This window comes from Macrobrachium nipponense, chromosome 1 (genome assembly GCF_015104395.2).
Source record: "Macrobrachium nipponense isolate FS-2020 chromosome 1, ASM1510439v2, whole genome shotgun sequence".
In the NCBI taxonomy this organism is placed as follows: Eukaryota; Metazoa; Arthropoda; class Malacostraca; order Decapoda; family Palaemonidae; genus Macrobrachium; species Macrobrachium nipponense.
Genome location: NC_087200.1, coordinates 60,650,653 through 60,668,231, shown reverse-complemented (window position 1 = coordinate 60,668,231; position 17,579 = coordinate 60,650,653). Strand labels below are relative to the sequence as shown.

Here is a 17,579-nt window from a genome sequence, read left to right as displayed (position 1 = left end):
CCTCCCAGTCGCGCGCGCGCGCCTGTCGGACAAGCAGTTAACTACCGAACCCCTTGTTCGAAAGCTTACGACCTATCCAGCTGCCGCTAGTACCTTCCTATTGTAAAAGGACCTCAGGTTTGTATAGTTAGGAAAAATGCAATTTTGGACAAATTGTCATATGATTGATATAGGTACATAGGGATCTTAGCAAGTTGGTGAATGGTGATGAAAACATTGAAAAGACGTTGTCTGTACTTGTTTTAAGTCTGATAAAAGCAATATATTTTAGTACTGAATGTGATAAAGTAGAAAACCATTTTAATTTTAAAAAACAAAGTACTAACTCCGTGTAACGCTAAAGAAACAAAAAAACGTTATTGATTCATATTTCAAAGCAGAAACTACAAATAAAACACACATTAAAAACAAAGTACCTCAATTTAAAGGGAAAAAATTTAGTAAACTTTTAGGGTAGAAAACTCACACGTAACACATTTGTTTGAAAACAAAGTAACTCAAAGAGGAGAAAATAATTTGAAACATTTATTTGAAAAACAAAATAACTCAGCGACGGAAAGTTCTCAATGACTCAGTGAAAAATTATGCATCTGACTGCTGTCATTCAACAGTTAGTTAAACTATTTGCTATTGGTTGATATGACATTCACATGCGCGTGTCAATTTAATGGATCTCTATGAGTCTGGAGAGCAGTCATGCCGATGTTATTGTTTGTGAAATCAGCTGTTTAGTTTCAGTTTACCAACAACGTTTTGCGGACTCCGCCTTAACGTTGCATCTATTATTTGGTTTAATCGAGTTTTGTTCTATTTTACGTTGATATTCATCATTCAGAATAAATCGACTCCATCAGCCCGACCTGTTTTATTGAAAATCTCCGAAAAGTGCGTCTTCTGGCAATTTCTAGTACTACAAAGATGTTTAGCTAGCCAACTAGCCTACCTAGTATGGCTACCCCCTATCTCTTCTAAATCATGGTTGAATTCAAACTAAGGCTACATCTACAGCAAGAACATTGTAACTAACCTAGTATACAGCTACTTGGTAGTTTGAATGCGCAGGTATTAGGGCCAACCTCCCCAAGCACCATTCTCCGTTAACCTGACGTGTTGTCATTTCGATTTCTGCCGTGTGGCCACCGTAGCCTGTCTCCAATATGTCCCTTAAGGTAAGTGTAAGAGGTAGTCTTTTGGTAATTCTACAGAATAGTAGTTCCGCACAGACTGCAAGGAATGTAACCGCGGATACGACATCCACTAGGGATTGGGGCATCCAATGTATTTCGCCATGTTTATTACTGTCCCCCGGGGGTCGGGGTAAAACACCGCAGCAGGCCAACATCTATCAATGCATGCCACCCTCCGAAAAAGTACATTATAACGAGTCCTGACACTGGAGATGGGCATCAGTCGCGACTTGTTGTTGGTGAGAAACGGAGCTAAAGACCTCTACTCTCCTTTCGAAGTAAGTATTTTCTCCAAAGTTAGAAATTAAGGCTAAATTTTAAGAATTAAACAGAGGGTAGTGAAAAGGGTGGCTACGGCAGTGGAAATCTCACCAAAACGCTTTCAAAATTTATACTTACGCTTCAATATTTATACTTACGCTTCAATATTTATACTTACGCTTCAATATTTTAGAAGATTGACGCCATCTCGATGTTTACGGAGTCGTTTGTGTCAACAAACTTCCCATTTCCTGTGATAAATCCGCACACCACTTGTACCCACAGGCTCTGGGGAACTTTCATCACAATAATCGGAACACGGTCCCTTACCAGGACGTTTTTAAGTAAACAACTGTTTTGGTAGAAGAAGACGACAAAGCGTGCACTTAGATAATTTTTTAGATAAATAGTAAAACATCAATATTTTACATATTTATGATGATTAATTTGAAAATATTCGTTATTGGAAAAGTAACTCGATTCTGACTCAAATTTAAGTACCTAATTGTTTTTCGGAATTAGAACGTTCTTTTGAAGTCCTGTATTATGACGTCACGACATCTTGACTTTCGTACCTATTGTAAAAAATTGCTATACTCAACTTTCTTGCAGAACAGTTTACCAGTTATTCATGCAGATTGTCATCAGCTATTCATGTACTAATTGTTATAATCGTATTGCGGATATATATCTTTATTATTTACTTTTTGGATATATGAAGATGTTTTACAGCCGGATTATCACCGTAGTGTGACGCAATCGATTTCGGTCCCTGGGCCTCTGTCTGTTTTCGCACCATAAGAAATCATGGGGCCAAATTTGCAATGACCAGAAAGTCGTTAAAAGAGGAAAGTTAGCATTGAGGGGCATATGTTTTGATTGAGAAAAATAAAAACTCGCGGCACACGCAGTGGGCGGCCAGGTGGTAGTACCCATTCCCGCCGCTGGGAGGTGGATATCAGGAACCATTCCCATTTTCTATTCATATTTTTTCTGTCGCCGGTCGGTAAACAACTGTTTACAGACCTCCGCCTAGGATTTTTGGATTGACTCGTTCTAAGTATCTGGATTGACTTTTGGTTATTGATTCTGGATTGTTGGATTGGCATACGCGATAGTGGACTGTTTTTTTATTTTGGATTGGCTTTTCTGTGAACGTGATGTCTGGATCAAGTTCAGTGAGTTTCAGAGTGTGTGTGAAGAGTGATTGCAAGGTGAGGCTACCTAAATCATCGGTAGATCCCCACACAGTATGTATGGGGTGTAGGGGGCATGTTTGTTTGTTGGATGATCGGACGCCATGAAATGCAAAAGGTGGTTGACCGATGATGGATGGAAGGTGTATGAGTCCTATCGGCGTAAATTGGAACGCGATAGGATCAGGAGGGCTTCCTCCAAGAGCGGGTTTCTTCGAAAAGGTAAGGAAGTAACATTTCACCTATTTTAACACCAGTAGAATTTGCTTCACCTAATCCGTGTTGTTGCCTGCGGGCCCTGATCTGTGTCTGGAGAAGGTAATGCCCTTTCTCTGATTCTAGAGTCGTTACGCACTCTAGAGTCCAAAGTGTTGGCCTTAGAAACCGGCTCAAGTAAAGTGTGTGATTGTGCCCTAGTGTTGTGGAGGGGGCGTCAGATCGGCCCCATAATGCCTCTAGGCCTAGACCTCTATCGGACTCCCAGGACTCAGGGAGTGGGTATGTCGAAAGCCGCAAGAGGGTTACGGGGTCCCCACGATCTGGCGTCCCTTCGGCAGGACCTGTTGTTAGTCCAGGCGCCAAGCCAAGGATGCGTGCACAGGCTCGCATCCTTTAAGGACTGTTTTTCGTCCTCCGAGGCGCCCTCCCCGCGCAAGGGGTGGAGCGCTCGGAGAGACTCGCGTCCGTTGAAAAGGACTTTTCCGAGGGAGGACGCTTCACGTCCTCTCTCTCCGTTATCGTTGCGGTCTTCACCTGCGTCGTATGACGTTTCCTCCACAGAAGAGAGGTAGGACGTCGTCTGAGGACGACGCTGAGAAGCTTCTCTCGCGCTTCGGAGAGGCAGGTTGCTGTACCTGTGGAGAAAGGAAGGAGGCGTCCCCCTCGCCCCTCGTCTTCTCGCAGGTTCAGCCCTTCACCCCCTATTAGTTTCTTCACCAACAAAGAATATTCTTGTGTCTCTTCAAGACCAATTGTCAGCTTTTTCAATGGCTCAGAAGACTCGCCAGCAGCAGTCGAGCCTAAGCGTAGGAAGGACGCCAGACTGCCTGTCAATGAGGGGACGATTGGCAGTCCCCTTCTCCGTCTCCTCGTTCGTCTCTGTCTCCGCTTGCTTCTCCGTCGGAGCTTCCTCGTTCTCGTTCTACTGGTAGGAAGTCTCGTGGACAGGACGCTTTTCTTCCCTCTCGACGTCCTGATCACCCGACGCGTCAGACGCCTTTGAGGACGCTCGGCAGGACGCCTTGGAGGACGCTTTTGAGGACACTCGGCAGGACGCTTTGAGGACGCTCGTCGGGACGTTTTGCTAGACGCTTTGCCTTTTGAGAAGGCTTTCGAGAGCGCCCAGAAGGACACTCTGAAAGCGAAAGCTAGACGCTTTAGCGGGAAGCGTAAGGACGCTCCTCTAGAGCGAGTTAGAGTAGCCCTCTCTTGACGCTCAGCGCGGTTCGGTCAAGACGCTCTTCGTTCTTCGAGCTCTAAGGATCGACAGAAGGTCGGTCGCTTTGAAGAAGCTGCCTACACTTAATCCTCGAAAGCCTTTGTTGAAGGCTAGACCCGTTGGGCGCACGCCCTCTCCAGGGGTGCAATCTCCTTTGCCTCTTAGGGAGGAAGGAGAACTTAGTAGTCCGGCGGACTCAGTTGAGGAGGAACAGCCTTCGTGGTTAGGTCTGTGCCATATACAAAGTGCTGGTTCGACTGTTACGCTCTTCTTTTGGGGAGAAGTTCCAGCCTGCAGCTCCCAAGTCTCCACCCTCTCAGTTTTCGTCATCTAAGTCTTGCAAGGTTCCGGAGTTTGTGGAAATGAAAACTTCTTTGTCCACCAAGAGGGCGTTTAAGAAGTTGCAAGATTGGATGGAACGTCGGAAGGATCAAGGCAAGTCAACTTTCACCCTTCCTCCTTCAAGACTCAGTGGGAAAGGCGGCATCTGGTATGAGACCAAAGGAGAAGTAGGAGTTAAGATCCCGTCGTCTTCCTAAGGGGACTTTGCTAGTCTGGTCGATGCTCAGAAGAGGTCCCTTTTATCGACTGCTAAGATTTCATGGACGCCAACGGAGATTGATCATCACATGAAAGGACTGTTAAGGACTCTTGAGGTCTTTAACTTTCTAGACTGGTGCTTGGGAGTCCTGGATCTTCAATCTAGGAGTCCTGACTGTAAGCTGGGGGAGACTGCCCATGTGTTATCCTGCATGGACAAGGCCGTCAGGGATGGTTCAGGAAGAGTTAGTGTCTCATTTCGGCACTGCTTTTCTCAAGAAGAGAGCGCTTTTCTGCAACTTTACGGCTAGGTCTGTTTCTACAACGCAGAAAGCGGAGCTTCTCTTTGCGCCTCTTTCGAGCCATCTCTTCCCCCAGGCTATGGTAAAGGACCTGGCAGTTAGCCTACAGGAGAAGGCTACCCAGGACCTCTTGGTCCAGTCTTCAAGACGTCCCGCAGTCCCTACTACGTCTTCTTTTGGACGACCACCTAGGAAGGTTAAACCCTTTCGTGGCGCTCCTCCCTCGAGAGCTGCTCCTCGAGGGAGAGGGCTTTCAAGAGGAAGAGCTTCCTTCAAGCCTAAATCCTCATGAACAAAATCAAGTCCTTCAGATGCCGGTCGGAGCAGGCTAAAGTTCTTTGCGGGGGGCGTGGAGAGAGAGAGATACAGATGTGTGGTCCCTCAAGATAGTGGAACAGGGGTACAAGATCCCCTTTTTGGACCCTCCTCCTCTATCCACAACTCCCAGAGATCTTTCCCCGTCATATCAAGGGGAGAAACGTCAGTTGTTCCGATACGTAATACAAACCATCGGTCCTTTAACAATAGGAAAATAGCTAGCGGCAGCTGGAACGGTCGTAAGCTTCGAACAAGGGGAGAACGGTAGTTAACTGCTTGTCCGACAGTCGGCCCGCGCGACTGGGAGGTAAACAAATCACTTTTGCTTTCGGCCGCGGGTGTGAAGGACGTGTTCGTCATCGCTCTCTGCCGCTTCATCGTCGTATGCTTTGTTTATATTGTGTTTTCTACTAATGGTTTGTTTGACTTGAAAATGAAACTGTAAGTACACTGTTTTCATTTTCATTACTTAATTATGAACCAACATGGAGCTATCGCCGTAGATGCGGCGATTTCCTCTCTTTTCATGAATTGAACCCTTGAATTATGTCTCGGTGCCGAGGCGGGTGGGCGCTCTCGCGCCGAGTCATGTATTTTGGGCGAAAGTGTGTAATTGAAAAATGTAAGTACTCTTTTCATTATATTTTTGTTTTGCCCTGTGCGTTCGTTACCGAGAGTGTGATTGCGCTCAGCACGAGCCTTTTATTTTGTATATAGAATGCAATGAAGTGGATTCGCAATTGCAATATTCTTTTCATTTTCATTTATTTATTTGCATGAAATTTAATTTGGATCAATTTTCGTTCTTACCCGGGAATTGATCCTTACGATTATTTTATGTGAAAGTGAAATCGCAAGTGCAGTATTCTGTTTCATTTTCATATATATTTTATGATAGCATCATATTATTTGGATCAAGTTTCCGTTCTTACCCGGGAATTGATCTTTTCCCTTTAAGTTCTATGAAGTGAATCGCAAGGGCAGTATTCTGTTTCATTTTCATATTACTTTTCACTGCTGTGCGGGGGTAGGGGAAGCGAAGGTCTGCCAGGAAGTAGTCGGAAAGCTCTCCCGCGACTACCTTGGTATCCGATTCTTCGTCTTCCTTCCTGCCCCCCGACCTCAGCTTTCTTCTTGTATTTAGGCATTTGGGGTCTTACTTGCGTTCAGGGATGGGGCATGTCTTCCCCCCGTGCGTGAGGGAACCCCTCTTACTAATCTATCTATGCCGTTACCGCAGGTGCTACATCCGTGGGAGACGACCTTGGACAGGTATGGACCACCGCGGCGGCAGGGCGTGCCTAGCATCCACGGGCTGCTGCAGCGTCTAGCGAGGTCTGGGGCGGTCTCCACTACTACCACGGCCGCTTATGCTGCTCCCCCCCCCTCCTGGTCTACACTCCCCATGCTGTGTCGGTGACGACGTCTGCCGCTACTAGGGCCGCCGCCGTACCGAGGGGGAGTTGCCGCCGCCGCCTGTTTTCGTCGTGTTGCCTGCCCCAGCAGCTCGCCCCTGGACTGGCCGCCAGTACCCAGGTTCCGCTGGCTGCCGATGATTCTACGAGGCGATCGCTGGGCCTGCGTACCTGCCGCTGATGTGATTCCCGCTGTTGGCTTGGCTGTCCCTTCTGGGTCTACCGCTGCCGCTGTTCCTGCCGCTCCTGAGCTGGTTGCTGTTCCTGTCGCTCCTGGTTCCTGAGCCTGTCCATGATGGTCCTGCCCACGGTGTGTCTTCCCCAGTCCCAGGTCCTTCCGGACAGGTGCAGTCGGGCCGTGTTGCTTCGGCAATAGCCCCGCCTCCGGCCTGGATGGAGGACCTGACGACTGTCCTGCGTGAGCTGACGAGGAAGAGGAGAAGAGGAAGCTGTCATCTTCGTCTTATCGTCTGCTGCTGCCTCTTCCCCTTCGACTTCCAAGGCCCATAAGCCGAAGAAGAAGAAGGCTGCCTTCCCCCCTAAGAAGTCTCCTTCGGGAACTTCTAAGGGCCCGTCCCCACCCCGGTGGGACGGGGGGTCCTTCTGCTGGTCCTCCTGCTCCTTTCGGGAGCGGGGCCCGTCTCCCCTTCCGTAGGAAGAGATAGACGGGGACCAGAGGATATCGGTTAGCTCTGGTACTTCCTCGCCTGGTGCTAGCGGCGATGGCCGCTACGTCAGGTTCCGGCTCGGTCTCTCGTTCGCGAGAGATCCCGAGTGTACGTTCTCCCTCGGGAGACCGTGACAGCCAAGTTTCGGCGCCAGAGTTCGCTCGGCGCCAAGACGCGGCACGGAGCAGAAGGCTGGTGAGAGACGCTCAGGTGACTCTCGCCAGGCCAGCGGCCGCTCTTACAGCGACCAGCTGGTAACCCGGGTTTTCCCCCCTAAGAAGGCTCCTTCGGGACCTTCTAAGGGCCCGTCTCGCTCCGGCGATTCGGGGAGCTCTTCTGCTGGTCCTCCTGCTCCCTCGGGAACAGGGCCCGTCTTTTCTTCTACCAAGGAGAAGAAGACGGGGACCAAGAAAGGAGTACCAGCTTCGGCTGGGCACTTCCTCGCCTGGTTCTAGCGGTTCTGCCGCTAAACCAGGATCCGCCTCGGCTTTCTCGTTAGCGAGAAGTACCGAGTGGACGTCTCCCGCGGAGACCGTCCAGCCAAAGTCTTGACACCCGAGCTCGCTCGCCGTCAAAACCGAGCGCGGAGCAGAAGACTGGCGAGTGTCTGCAGACTACTCTCGCCAGGCCAGTGGACGCTCTCGCAGCGACCAGCTGGCTGCTGCGGGTTGACGTGAACGGTCGCTGACCAGCCACGGGTTGTTAGGCGAGGAAAGGGGCGGGGGGTCCCCGCGGCCGTCGGTACCCAGCCACGGCTGGTACCAGCGGCTCGACGCGCCGAGAGGACGCTCGCCCACGGTCTCACCGCGACAGCGAGCCTAGCAGGTCACCTGACACCGCTCCCATCGGGACCGGGCGGAGACGGTAACCAGCAACAGCTCGCCTGACGCTAGAGATCAGCGTCGACGTTCTCAGCCGAGCCTCTCGCCCCAGGCGAGCGGCAAGGCTAGGCCTGCTGCTCGATCGCCACCCCAGCGGATTGACGATCAGCAGCAGCCCTCCAAGCACGCTGGTCCTGCCAGCGAGCTAGGGGGGGAGCGTCAGGTCTGGCCTCCTTCCTGGTACTTCAACCTCCTCGGGCTACACCGGGAGGAGCGAGGTACCTATGAGTGATCGCGAGAGGTGCGCCGCTCGCGATCCTGCTATGACGCCGTATGGACCAGGCACGGTTCTAGGACCAAACCAGACATACGCGCAAGTAGCTGAGGACGACCGTCAGGGTCTGCCGGCTGTTCCTCCTTCTGAAGGAGGAAGTATCTCGGGTTTATCCTTGTTCTTCTTGGAGGGACTGGACGGTCCTAGCTCCGCAAGAAACGCGGTTACTCCCGAGATACAGAGGAATTTGCAGAAGTCATTAAGCTGATTCGTCAGCATAAATGACCTTGCGGCAAGGATTGCCGCTCCCACCAGCAGAGCCCACGTCTCTGCTCGAGTCGTTTTGGGCCCTTACCCGAGAGGGAACCCAAACGACGGTGGGTCTGCCGCGATCGAGTTGCCGATTCTGTCTCGAACAGAGTCTCTCGTCTCCGGACAAGAAGGCTCTCTCAGTTCTGGCCGGTCGATCAAGCTACTTCCACCTCCTCTACTGCGACAGCGGCGTTTCTACGTGTCTTCGGACCACCGTATTTAAATACTCCTTCGGTCCTCCTGAGAGGTTTCGACCTCGACGAGGACTGGAATGAGTCGGAGGACGGTATCGGCTCTCTCCTGTCAGGTGTCGATCAGCCCCACCCAGACGACGTTCACAGTGGCGGCAGACCCTTACCTACAGTGAGAGTTCGTAACCCTCCGCGGGAAAACGTTTTCTCCTGACGATACGTTTTCCCAGACTCTGAGAGGCCGGCTGCTCCTACTCTTCTCCAACTGCTAGTTCCACTGGGAAGGCGAGCGAGTATCCAATTTCTCCCCCATTCCCTCTCTCCTTACGGCTACGAGGGAAAGGGGAGGGATCCTACGGAGATTTCTCTGTAGGATCCCACGTTCGGGGACTGCGCTACCGGGGGGACCTTCCTTCGGGTCCTACCCGACGTAAGCCACCCCGGTCGTTGAGGAGGAATCCTGCCCCATTCTCGATTTCTACGGGAATCGAGAGGACCACCAGCCGATATCGTTTTGACGAATTCGGTGGGGGTTTCGCAGACTGCTTAGAATTCTACGGAATTTCTAGCGCATTCAGAGTGTTCGAGTTTTTTACGATCTCCAAACACTTGGGCGAGACCACGGTCCAAAGTGAGCGAGACGAGAATCCCCGATATGTTACACGATAATCGGGAACCTCGCCTATGCTCGAATTCCTGGAATTTCTAGCATTGGGAAGAAGACTGCTGCTGAAAGAAACTATCTCACAGTAGGCGACCAACCTGGAATAGAGAAGATCGGACGGGAATATCCAGTTTGGCTTGAACTATCGTCTTAGTATTCTGTTCACCATTGAAGCTTTCCTTCGAGAAGACTTCTCCTTCACTCTCTTTGATAGAGATCGAAGGTGGTCGATCTCCAATCCTTATTTTGTTTTCTTGAAGGAAAGAATTTAGGATGGAGATCGTTGTTCAGAATCCTACAAATATACTACGTATATTAACCTCTTGCGACAATGATTCTACTAAGCAGTTGATTATTGTCCCGAGGGGGTAGGCGCATATCCTAGTTAATATACGGATGCGACTTTAAGACAAGTATTCTAATTGAACTGCAACTCGGGGTTGCCTGGCAACCTCCCAGGAGTTTTCAGTTTCAATTTTATAATACTTCGGTTTTGTCACGACAAACACCATTTCAACTTTTATATTTACCGAAATTCGTTTCGCCTAAATATAATTGCCTCGAGCATATCTTTTATGCTCGGTAGTTCTAGCCGACGCATTCCTTCGTGGAATAATAGATTACCTGGCAACTCAGGATGACGAGTCAGCGAGAGCTCAGGCTCAACTACTGCGTAGTGAACTGCCTGATAGCAGCTCAGTATCAGCTGGGCCTCCGAGATGCACGTCATGTATGTCTCTCTCTCCCCTGCTTTGATTGACTACCGAACCGTATCTCTGCCCAACAATCATGGACTTAGGTCTCTGGATTAACGGGGGATTCTCGCAATAATGAAGGACCATCTACTGCTGTGACGCTAGATTCCATCGCCTTCGACATTGCGAGAATTTTCAACAGAGATATCTCTTGGACTCTTTCATCTTTCTGTTTACCGCACGGTAACAGAAGTCTGTTACAAGTCTCCCGCTGCATCGCACTGCGATAATGCGAATGATTTTGCAGACATCTGAGTTTGTCTTCAAAATATCTCGTATTCGTAGGTGTACAATTGTTCATTGTTCAACCCGAATTACAAGATGTGTCAGAAGACATCGCCATACTCCGACCTGACAGCTCTACTTCCAAATGTTCAGCCCATGAGAAGCAGTTCTTCAGGCGGCTTTCCCCTGTGTTTTCATTACTGAAGAACGCCCCGCTTTCATTGCAACTACGACTTCTCACCGGACAGCAATGAAACAGCGGTTAGCGTTTTCAGTCATTTGTAAGCACAGGTTATGAATCTTGAGAATCCTTCTCTCGATTCATCTGTGAAGACGTAGGTTGCATTCAATATCTACCTTCATCTTCAACGGTACATAGTGTTGTTTCCTCCTTAGCTGAGATTCAACAACCATGAGATGTTTTACCTTCAGGGACCTTGGTCTCTAGAAGGCAATTGACTTTCGCCTGTTGGGCACATGCCTTAAGAGAATCAATCACCTCGCTGTCCGGCATTGGTGACAAACAAAATACATTATTTTGTTTGGTCTCTCGGCATAACCTTTAAAGGCGAAGGTCACGTGACTTACTCGGATGCTTTGACAACTTGCCTCCTACCGAACGCAGTCAGTCGGCAGCTGTCAGAGCGCCCGAGTCAGTTACGAACTATGCTGTTGACTTAGTTCGGTTGTTACAGAGCAATCATTACTTTCGTTTTAAATAGCTTGTCACAGTACCTATACCATCGCACCCACCATGGAGTGTCGGTGTCCTATCCACTACCGAGAACTTCGCTGCATGGGGATATAGGAGGATGCGAGAGACTTCGTGGCAAACGGACAGACCAGTATGGGTACTGGACATCACCGAAGTAGAGAAGAGGGATAGGTCATGCGACTATTTCCTTCTTTTCCTCTGAGGAAACTGCATGACTTATCACCTGCGAAGTCAAGCATCCAGGGGATGGGGATCCGTGACGCTCGATTTCGTACCGAACTTTCTAGCGAAGACTCAGAACCCTTCGGTCCTGACGATTGGTTCGAGTCGTTCACAATCCCCTCCCTAATGGACTTCACCGCCTTCGATGCGAAGGAGATGCTGCCTTGTCCGCAAGAACTTCTCCGTGGCGCAGGTACTGAAGGCAGGGGTCTGGTCCAACCCAGCCACATGCCCTTCCTTCTACCTTCGGGATATTGCCCACAGGTCCTTGGATCTTTTCCTTGGGACCCGTGGTGGCTGCTCAACACGTTGTGTAGCGAACCCAGACCCTCGCAGGCTGAACAGCATCGAGTCCTGGGTGTGACCGTAAGAATGGATTGAGTGAAATGAGAGTGTGACTGGCTCCTCTTCCATCCTCTTCCCCTCTACCTGTGGTGAGAGGGACACGGTCGTCACCCTGATGGACTAAGGACAAGATGCAGGTGAGCTACTCAACAGAGCCCCATCCTATCCCTTTCACTAGGGATAGGAGCGTATATCCACCACTTCCTCCAACAAGGGGGAGGAAGTGGATGCCAGCTTGAGACAACCCATACTTTATGTTGCCTCTTGCAAACAGGAACAAGTTCTTGCTTGCTGCTGGTAGAAGAGATACGCTTGCCTCTCTCTTAGTACTCGCCCAGAGGTCTGACCATTGATCCTGCGGTGCACACCCCGATCAATCGGACAGAGGCTTGGATCCCTCCCTCGCTCTTACGACCAGGGAGGCATTCCAGGGATGGACGAACACCAGTCTGTTCATCAAAAGACTCAGATTCCTCCCACCAAGAAGTGAGTCTTTCCTATTGTTAAAGGACCGATGGTTTGTATACGTATCGGAACAAATGACAATTTGTTGAAAATTGCATTTTCCTAACTATACAAACCTGAGGTCCTTTACATATAGTCCCCTCCTCATGCCACCCCTCACTCTGCGTATTTTGCATGGGCCAAAAGCAAAAGTGATTTGTTTACCCCCAGTCGCGCGCGCGCGACTGTCGACAGCAGTTAACTACCGTTCTCGCCCTTGTTCGAAAGCTTTACGACCGTTCCCAGCTCCGCTAGCTATTTTCCTATGTTAAAAGGACTCAGGTTTGTATAGTTAGAAAAATGCAATTTTCGACAAATTGTCATATTCTTTTCGATCTTTTAGATCAAATGATCAAGAAAAGAGCGGTGGAACAGGTCTTAGACCTGGGGTCACCAGGATATTACAACCAGGCTTTTCCTGGTACCAAAGCAGTCGTCGGGGCGGCGTCATCCCGTCTTGGACGTAAGCAGGCTGAATCTTTATAGAAAAGAAAAAATTCAAGATGGAAACGCCTCACAGTCGGTTCTAGGAGCCTTGAGACGGGCGACTGGATGGTGTCCTTGGACCTACAGGACGCATACTTTCACGTTCCTATCCACCCTCTTTCAAGAAAGTTTTCTAGTTTGTGTTAAAGGACAAAGTTTGGCAATTCCGAGCCCTTTGTTTCGGATTAAGCACGGCTCCGATGGTATTTACCATGCTCATGAAGAACGTAGCGAGATGGTTACATTCTGCAGGGATAAGAGTGTCCCTGTATCTCGACGATTGGCTTATCAGAGCATCGTCAGAAGAGAGGTGTCTGAAGGACCTCACTTCACGTTAGCCTTGGCGAGGTCCCTGGGACTTCTGGTCAACCTAGAAAAGTCGCATCTGACCCCAACACAGTCCATCGTGTATCGGGGATTCAGAGCTGGCTTTGAGCGTTTCCGTCCCAGGAACGACAGCTGCAAGGCTTAGAGAGAGTTTCGGCCTTCCTGGGGAAGGAAGCTTGCTCGGCGACGGGAGGATGAGTCTGCTGGGGACCATTTCCTCGCTGGAAAAGTTTGTTTCCCTGGGAAGACTACACCTCAGGCCTCTCCAGTTTTTCTTGGCAGAAGAATGGAGAGTCAAAGAGGATCTGGATGCGACCTTTATGATCACCAAATCGGTGAAAAACCATCTAAGATGGTGGTTAGATCCTCGGAAGTTTCGAGAGGGGTTGTCCCTAAAAGCTTCTGAGCCCCGACCTAGTGTTGTTTTCCGACGCCTCGGTGTCGGGATGGGGAGCAACACTAGGAGTGGAAGAAGGTGTTCAGGTGCCTGGAGGGGGGAACAGGTTGTCCTGGCACATCAATGTGAAGGAACTAGCGGCGGTTTCCTGGCGCTACAGTTCTTCCAGCAAAAGGTTGCAGAAAAAGTTGTCCAAGTCAACTCGGACAACACCACGGCCCTTGCGTACCTAAAGAATCAGGGAGGTACACACTCCCGTCCTCTATTTTACTTAGCGAGGGAGATTCTGCTGTGGGCAGATGCGAGGCGAATCAGGATCCTGACGAGATTTATCGCAGGAGTCCAGAACGTCAGAGCAGACCTTCTCAGCCGACAGGATCAGATCCTGCCGACGGAATGGACGCTGCACCAGGATGTCTGTCGAGAACTATGGAGATCATGGGGGAAGTCATAAGGAAGTTTGCGGCATCGGAGGGGACGAGGTTGACCCTGATCGCCCCGATGTGGCCCGCGAAGGAATGGTTCACGGAGGTAATGTCCTTCCTCATAGACTTTCCGAGGACGTTGCCCTGGAGGAAAGATCTACTCAGACAGCCCCACTTCGCAAGATATCACCGAAACCTCTCCGCTCTGGGTCTGACTGCGTTCAGACTATCGAAAAGTTGGCCAGAGCGAGAGGTTTTTCTAAAGCAGCTGCGAAAGCAATCGCCAACGCAAGGAGGACTTCCTCGAGAGCTGTTTACCAGTCGAAGTGGGCTTCCTTTAGGGCATGGTGTAGAAAGGAGGGAATTTCCTCTTCCACTACCTCTGTGAGCCAGATAGCCGATTTCCTGCTATTCTTAAGGAATGTGCAGAAGCTGGCAGTCCCGACCATCAAGGGATATAAGAGTATGCTGTCAGCAGTCTTCCGACACAGAGGCCTAGACCTTACTGACAACAGAGATCTTCACGATCTCTTGAGATCGTTTGAGACTACCAAGATACCTCAGGCGAGGCCTCCTTCTTGGAACTTAGATTTAGTTCTTAGACTGTTGATGTCGAGTCCTTTCGAGCCTCTCCATGCAGCGCTCTTAGGGAACTTGACGAAGAAGGCTCTTTTCCTAACTGCTCTGGCGACGGCGAAGAGAGTTAGCGAAATTCAAGCCATTAGTAAGCAGGTGGGCTTTCAAAGGTGACAATGCTGTCTGCTCTTTGAGTCCCACTTTCTTAGCAAAAAATGAAAACCCGTCTAACCCTTGGCCAAGGAGCTTTGAAATTAAGGGTATGATAAGCCTTGTGGGCCAAGAACCTGAGAGAGCCCTGTGCCCTGTCAGGGCTCTAAAGTTTTATGTTCACAAGACAAAGGAGGTACGAGGTCCCTCAGATAATCTGTGGTGTTCGGTTAAACAACCCGATATACCATTATCCAAGAATGCTTTGGCTTTCTTTCTGAGGGACGTGATTAAAGAGGCGGGGCATTCGTCTTACCAGAAGACCGATTTGAGCCTCTTGCGAGTGAAAGCTCACGAGGTCAGAGCTGTCGCAACTCGCTTGCCTTCCAAAGGAACATTTGTCGATCAAGGACATCCTTGACGCCACCTTTTGGAGGAGCAACTCAGTATTCACCTCACACTACTTGAGAGATGTGAGAACGATATACGAGGACTGTTGTTCTCTTGGGCCATATGTTTCTGCAGACACAGTCTTGGGGGCTGAAGGTAGCTCTCTCCCTATCCCTTAGTTAGGTTTAGGTTTAGTTTTTAGTTTTTTTGTTGTGTTTTTGGTTGTGGTGAGTCTTTGGTGAAGACCTCCCATCTCTTAGTTTAGTGTTAAGGGGGTCTTGGATAGTTGGTCAGGTGGTGGTCAGTTGCTTCGTTGCCCTCTATGTATGGCTCGATGTTCTTGTCACGTTGAGGTCACGTCCCCGTTGACAGAGCATCCAGAGCGCACCAGCACTACAGGTCTCCACCTGGCTGGCAACTCTGATTAAGCACAAGCAGGCTTAAGTGACAGTAATCACAGAGTCTACTTTGCTAACAGGTGAGGAACCAAGGTGTACATCATCTACTTAATTTAAGTTTCCTACAAATCCTATTCTGTCTCTTCCCCACCATCCGAAGGTGGGATTCAGCTAATATATATCTGTCAGGTAAGTTGCATGAACAAATGTTATTGTTATAATACAATTAAGTTTGTTCATACTTACCTGGCAGATATATATAATTAAGTGCCCACCCACCTCCCCTCAGGAGACAGTGGCACTGAGAAAATATGAATAGAAAATGGGAATGGTTCCTGATATCCGCTTCCCAGCGGCAGGAATGGGTACTACCACCTGGCCGCCCACTGCGTGTGCCGCGAGTTTTTTGAAATTCTGTCGGACTTCGAGAATACAGCTATATATATATCTGCCAGGTAAGTATGAACAACAAACTTAATTGTATTATAACAATAACATATTTATTCAATAGCTAGCTTGTAAAAAATACTTGATCACAAAAAAACTTGATTGAAAACTAAGCAGCATACCTACTATGGGTTTCAGAGACAGTGCAAGCAAGTTTTTTGGCAATATTTCTGTAACGAACACTCGTATCAGAACGAGATTTTGCTATAGTGCATTACACCCAGTGCCGTAATTTATCGTGAAGAATGACGACACTTGTCCTTGTACCAGGAGACAAAAACTCCATTTGTTCCGATACGTAATACAAACCCTCGGTCCTTTAACAATAGGAAGGTAACTAGCGGCAGCTGGGACGGTCGTAAGCTTCGAACAAGGGGAGAACGGTAGTTAACTGCTTGTCCGATCGTGCGCGCGCCGCGCGCCCGGGCGGTGAAGAATCACTTTTGCTTTCGGCCGTGGTGTGACAGGACGTGTTCGTCATCGCTCTGCCCGCTATTTCGTCGTGTGCTTTGGATGTTTACAATTTCTTCTGACTGGTTTGTTTGTGGTCTTGAATGAAATTGTAAGTACTCTTTTTTCATTTTTCATTGTGAAGTGAATTTAATTATGGATCAAGAAGAGCTTTCGCCGCGCCACCAGCTGCCCGTAGAGTGTGTCCCGGGCTGGAGGGCGTAAATGCGGCGGATTCCGCTCTTATCCTGACATTGATCCACATGAATTATGTTATCGGTGTCGGGGGGCAAGAATGCTCCGAGCCGAACCATGTAATGTTTGTGTGAATTGGTCCGAGGCGCAGTGGGTGCTGTACGAGGGTAGGAAGAGGCGTAGATCGACCAAGGAGTCGTCGGAAAGCTCTCCAGCGACTCTTTGGTGACGGATACCTCGTCATCCTTCCTACCTCCAGCTCAGCCCCCACGATTTGCGCCTTCCTCCCCTGCGGGGGGGGTTTCGGAGTCCTTCTCCTCACTCGATCTGTCGAGTGTGGAGGAGGGCGCCCGATACCCGGATGTTCAATTGTACTCGGGGTCTTCCGTCCGCTCTGGGTGGGGTTCGTCCTCCCCCAGGCAGGCGTGAGGGTGCCCCTCTAACTGACCGACTGTTCCTCCCTCAGGTGTGCCTTCTGTGAGTGACGACCTTGGACAGGTGTGGGCGTCGTCGGGACTGCAGGGCGCCCCAGTATCCAGGGCTTGATTCAACGTCTGGCGGGGTCGGCAGTTGTAACTCATGGTGTAGTCACAAACAACGACTAATACAGTGTCCACACCAGCGTACGCCGCCCCTCCTCATGTGGTTTACACGCAACACATTGCGTCGGTGACTCCCACAGGCATCAATCCAAAAAGCCGATTGCTGCCGTACCTAAGAGGGGCGTGCCGCCGCCACCTGGATTCTATGTGCTGCCGACTCCCGACTTTCGCTGTCCCAAAAGTTCGCCCCCTGGATCTGCCGCCCGTCCCAATGATGAGTTTGGCTGAATTGGAGATGCCTGTGACGCCGGACTATGCTGCCGTACCTGCCGTACCTGCAGCTAGTGTTGCTGGCCCAGCTGCTCGCGCCGTCCTACGAAGCGCGCGGTGCGGGACGCTCATGCTGATGTGCTGCTGGTGCTGGTCTGCTGGTGCTGGTCCTG

General features: G+C 49.9%; 1 protein-coding gene across 1 annotated transcript in view; it reads left to right on the top strand.

Annotated features, from left to right (window-relative positions):
• Positions 1-540: 540 nt before the first annotated feature.
• LOC135219342 (protein FRA10AC1 homolog) overlaps positions 541-17,579 on the top strand; it is a gene marked incomplete in the record, with an annotated part of 130,298 nt that continues 113,259 nt past the window's right edge. Inside the window, 1 exon segment of the mRNA XM_064256018.1 lies at positions 541-1,169. Within this exon segment, the coding sequence (XP_064112088.1) occupies positions 1,158-1,169 (12 nt within the window).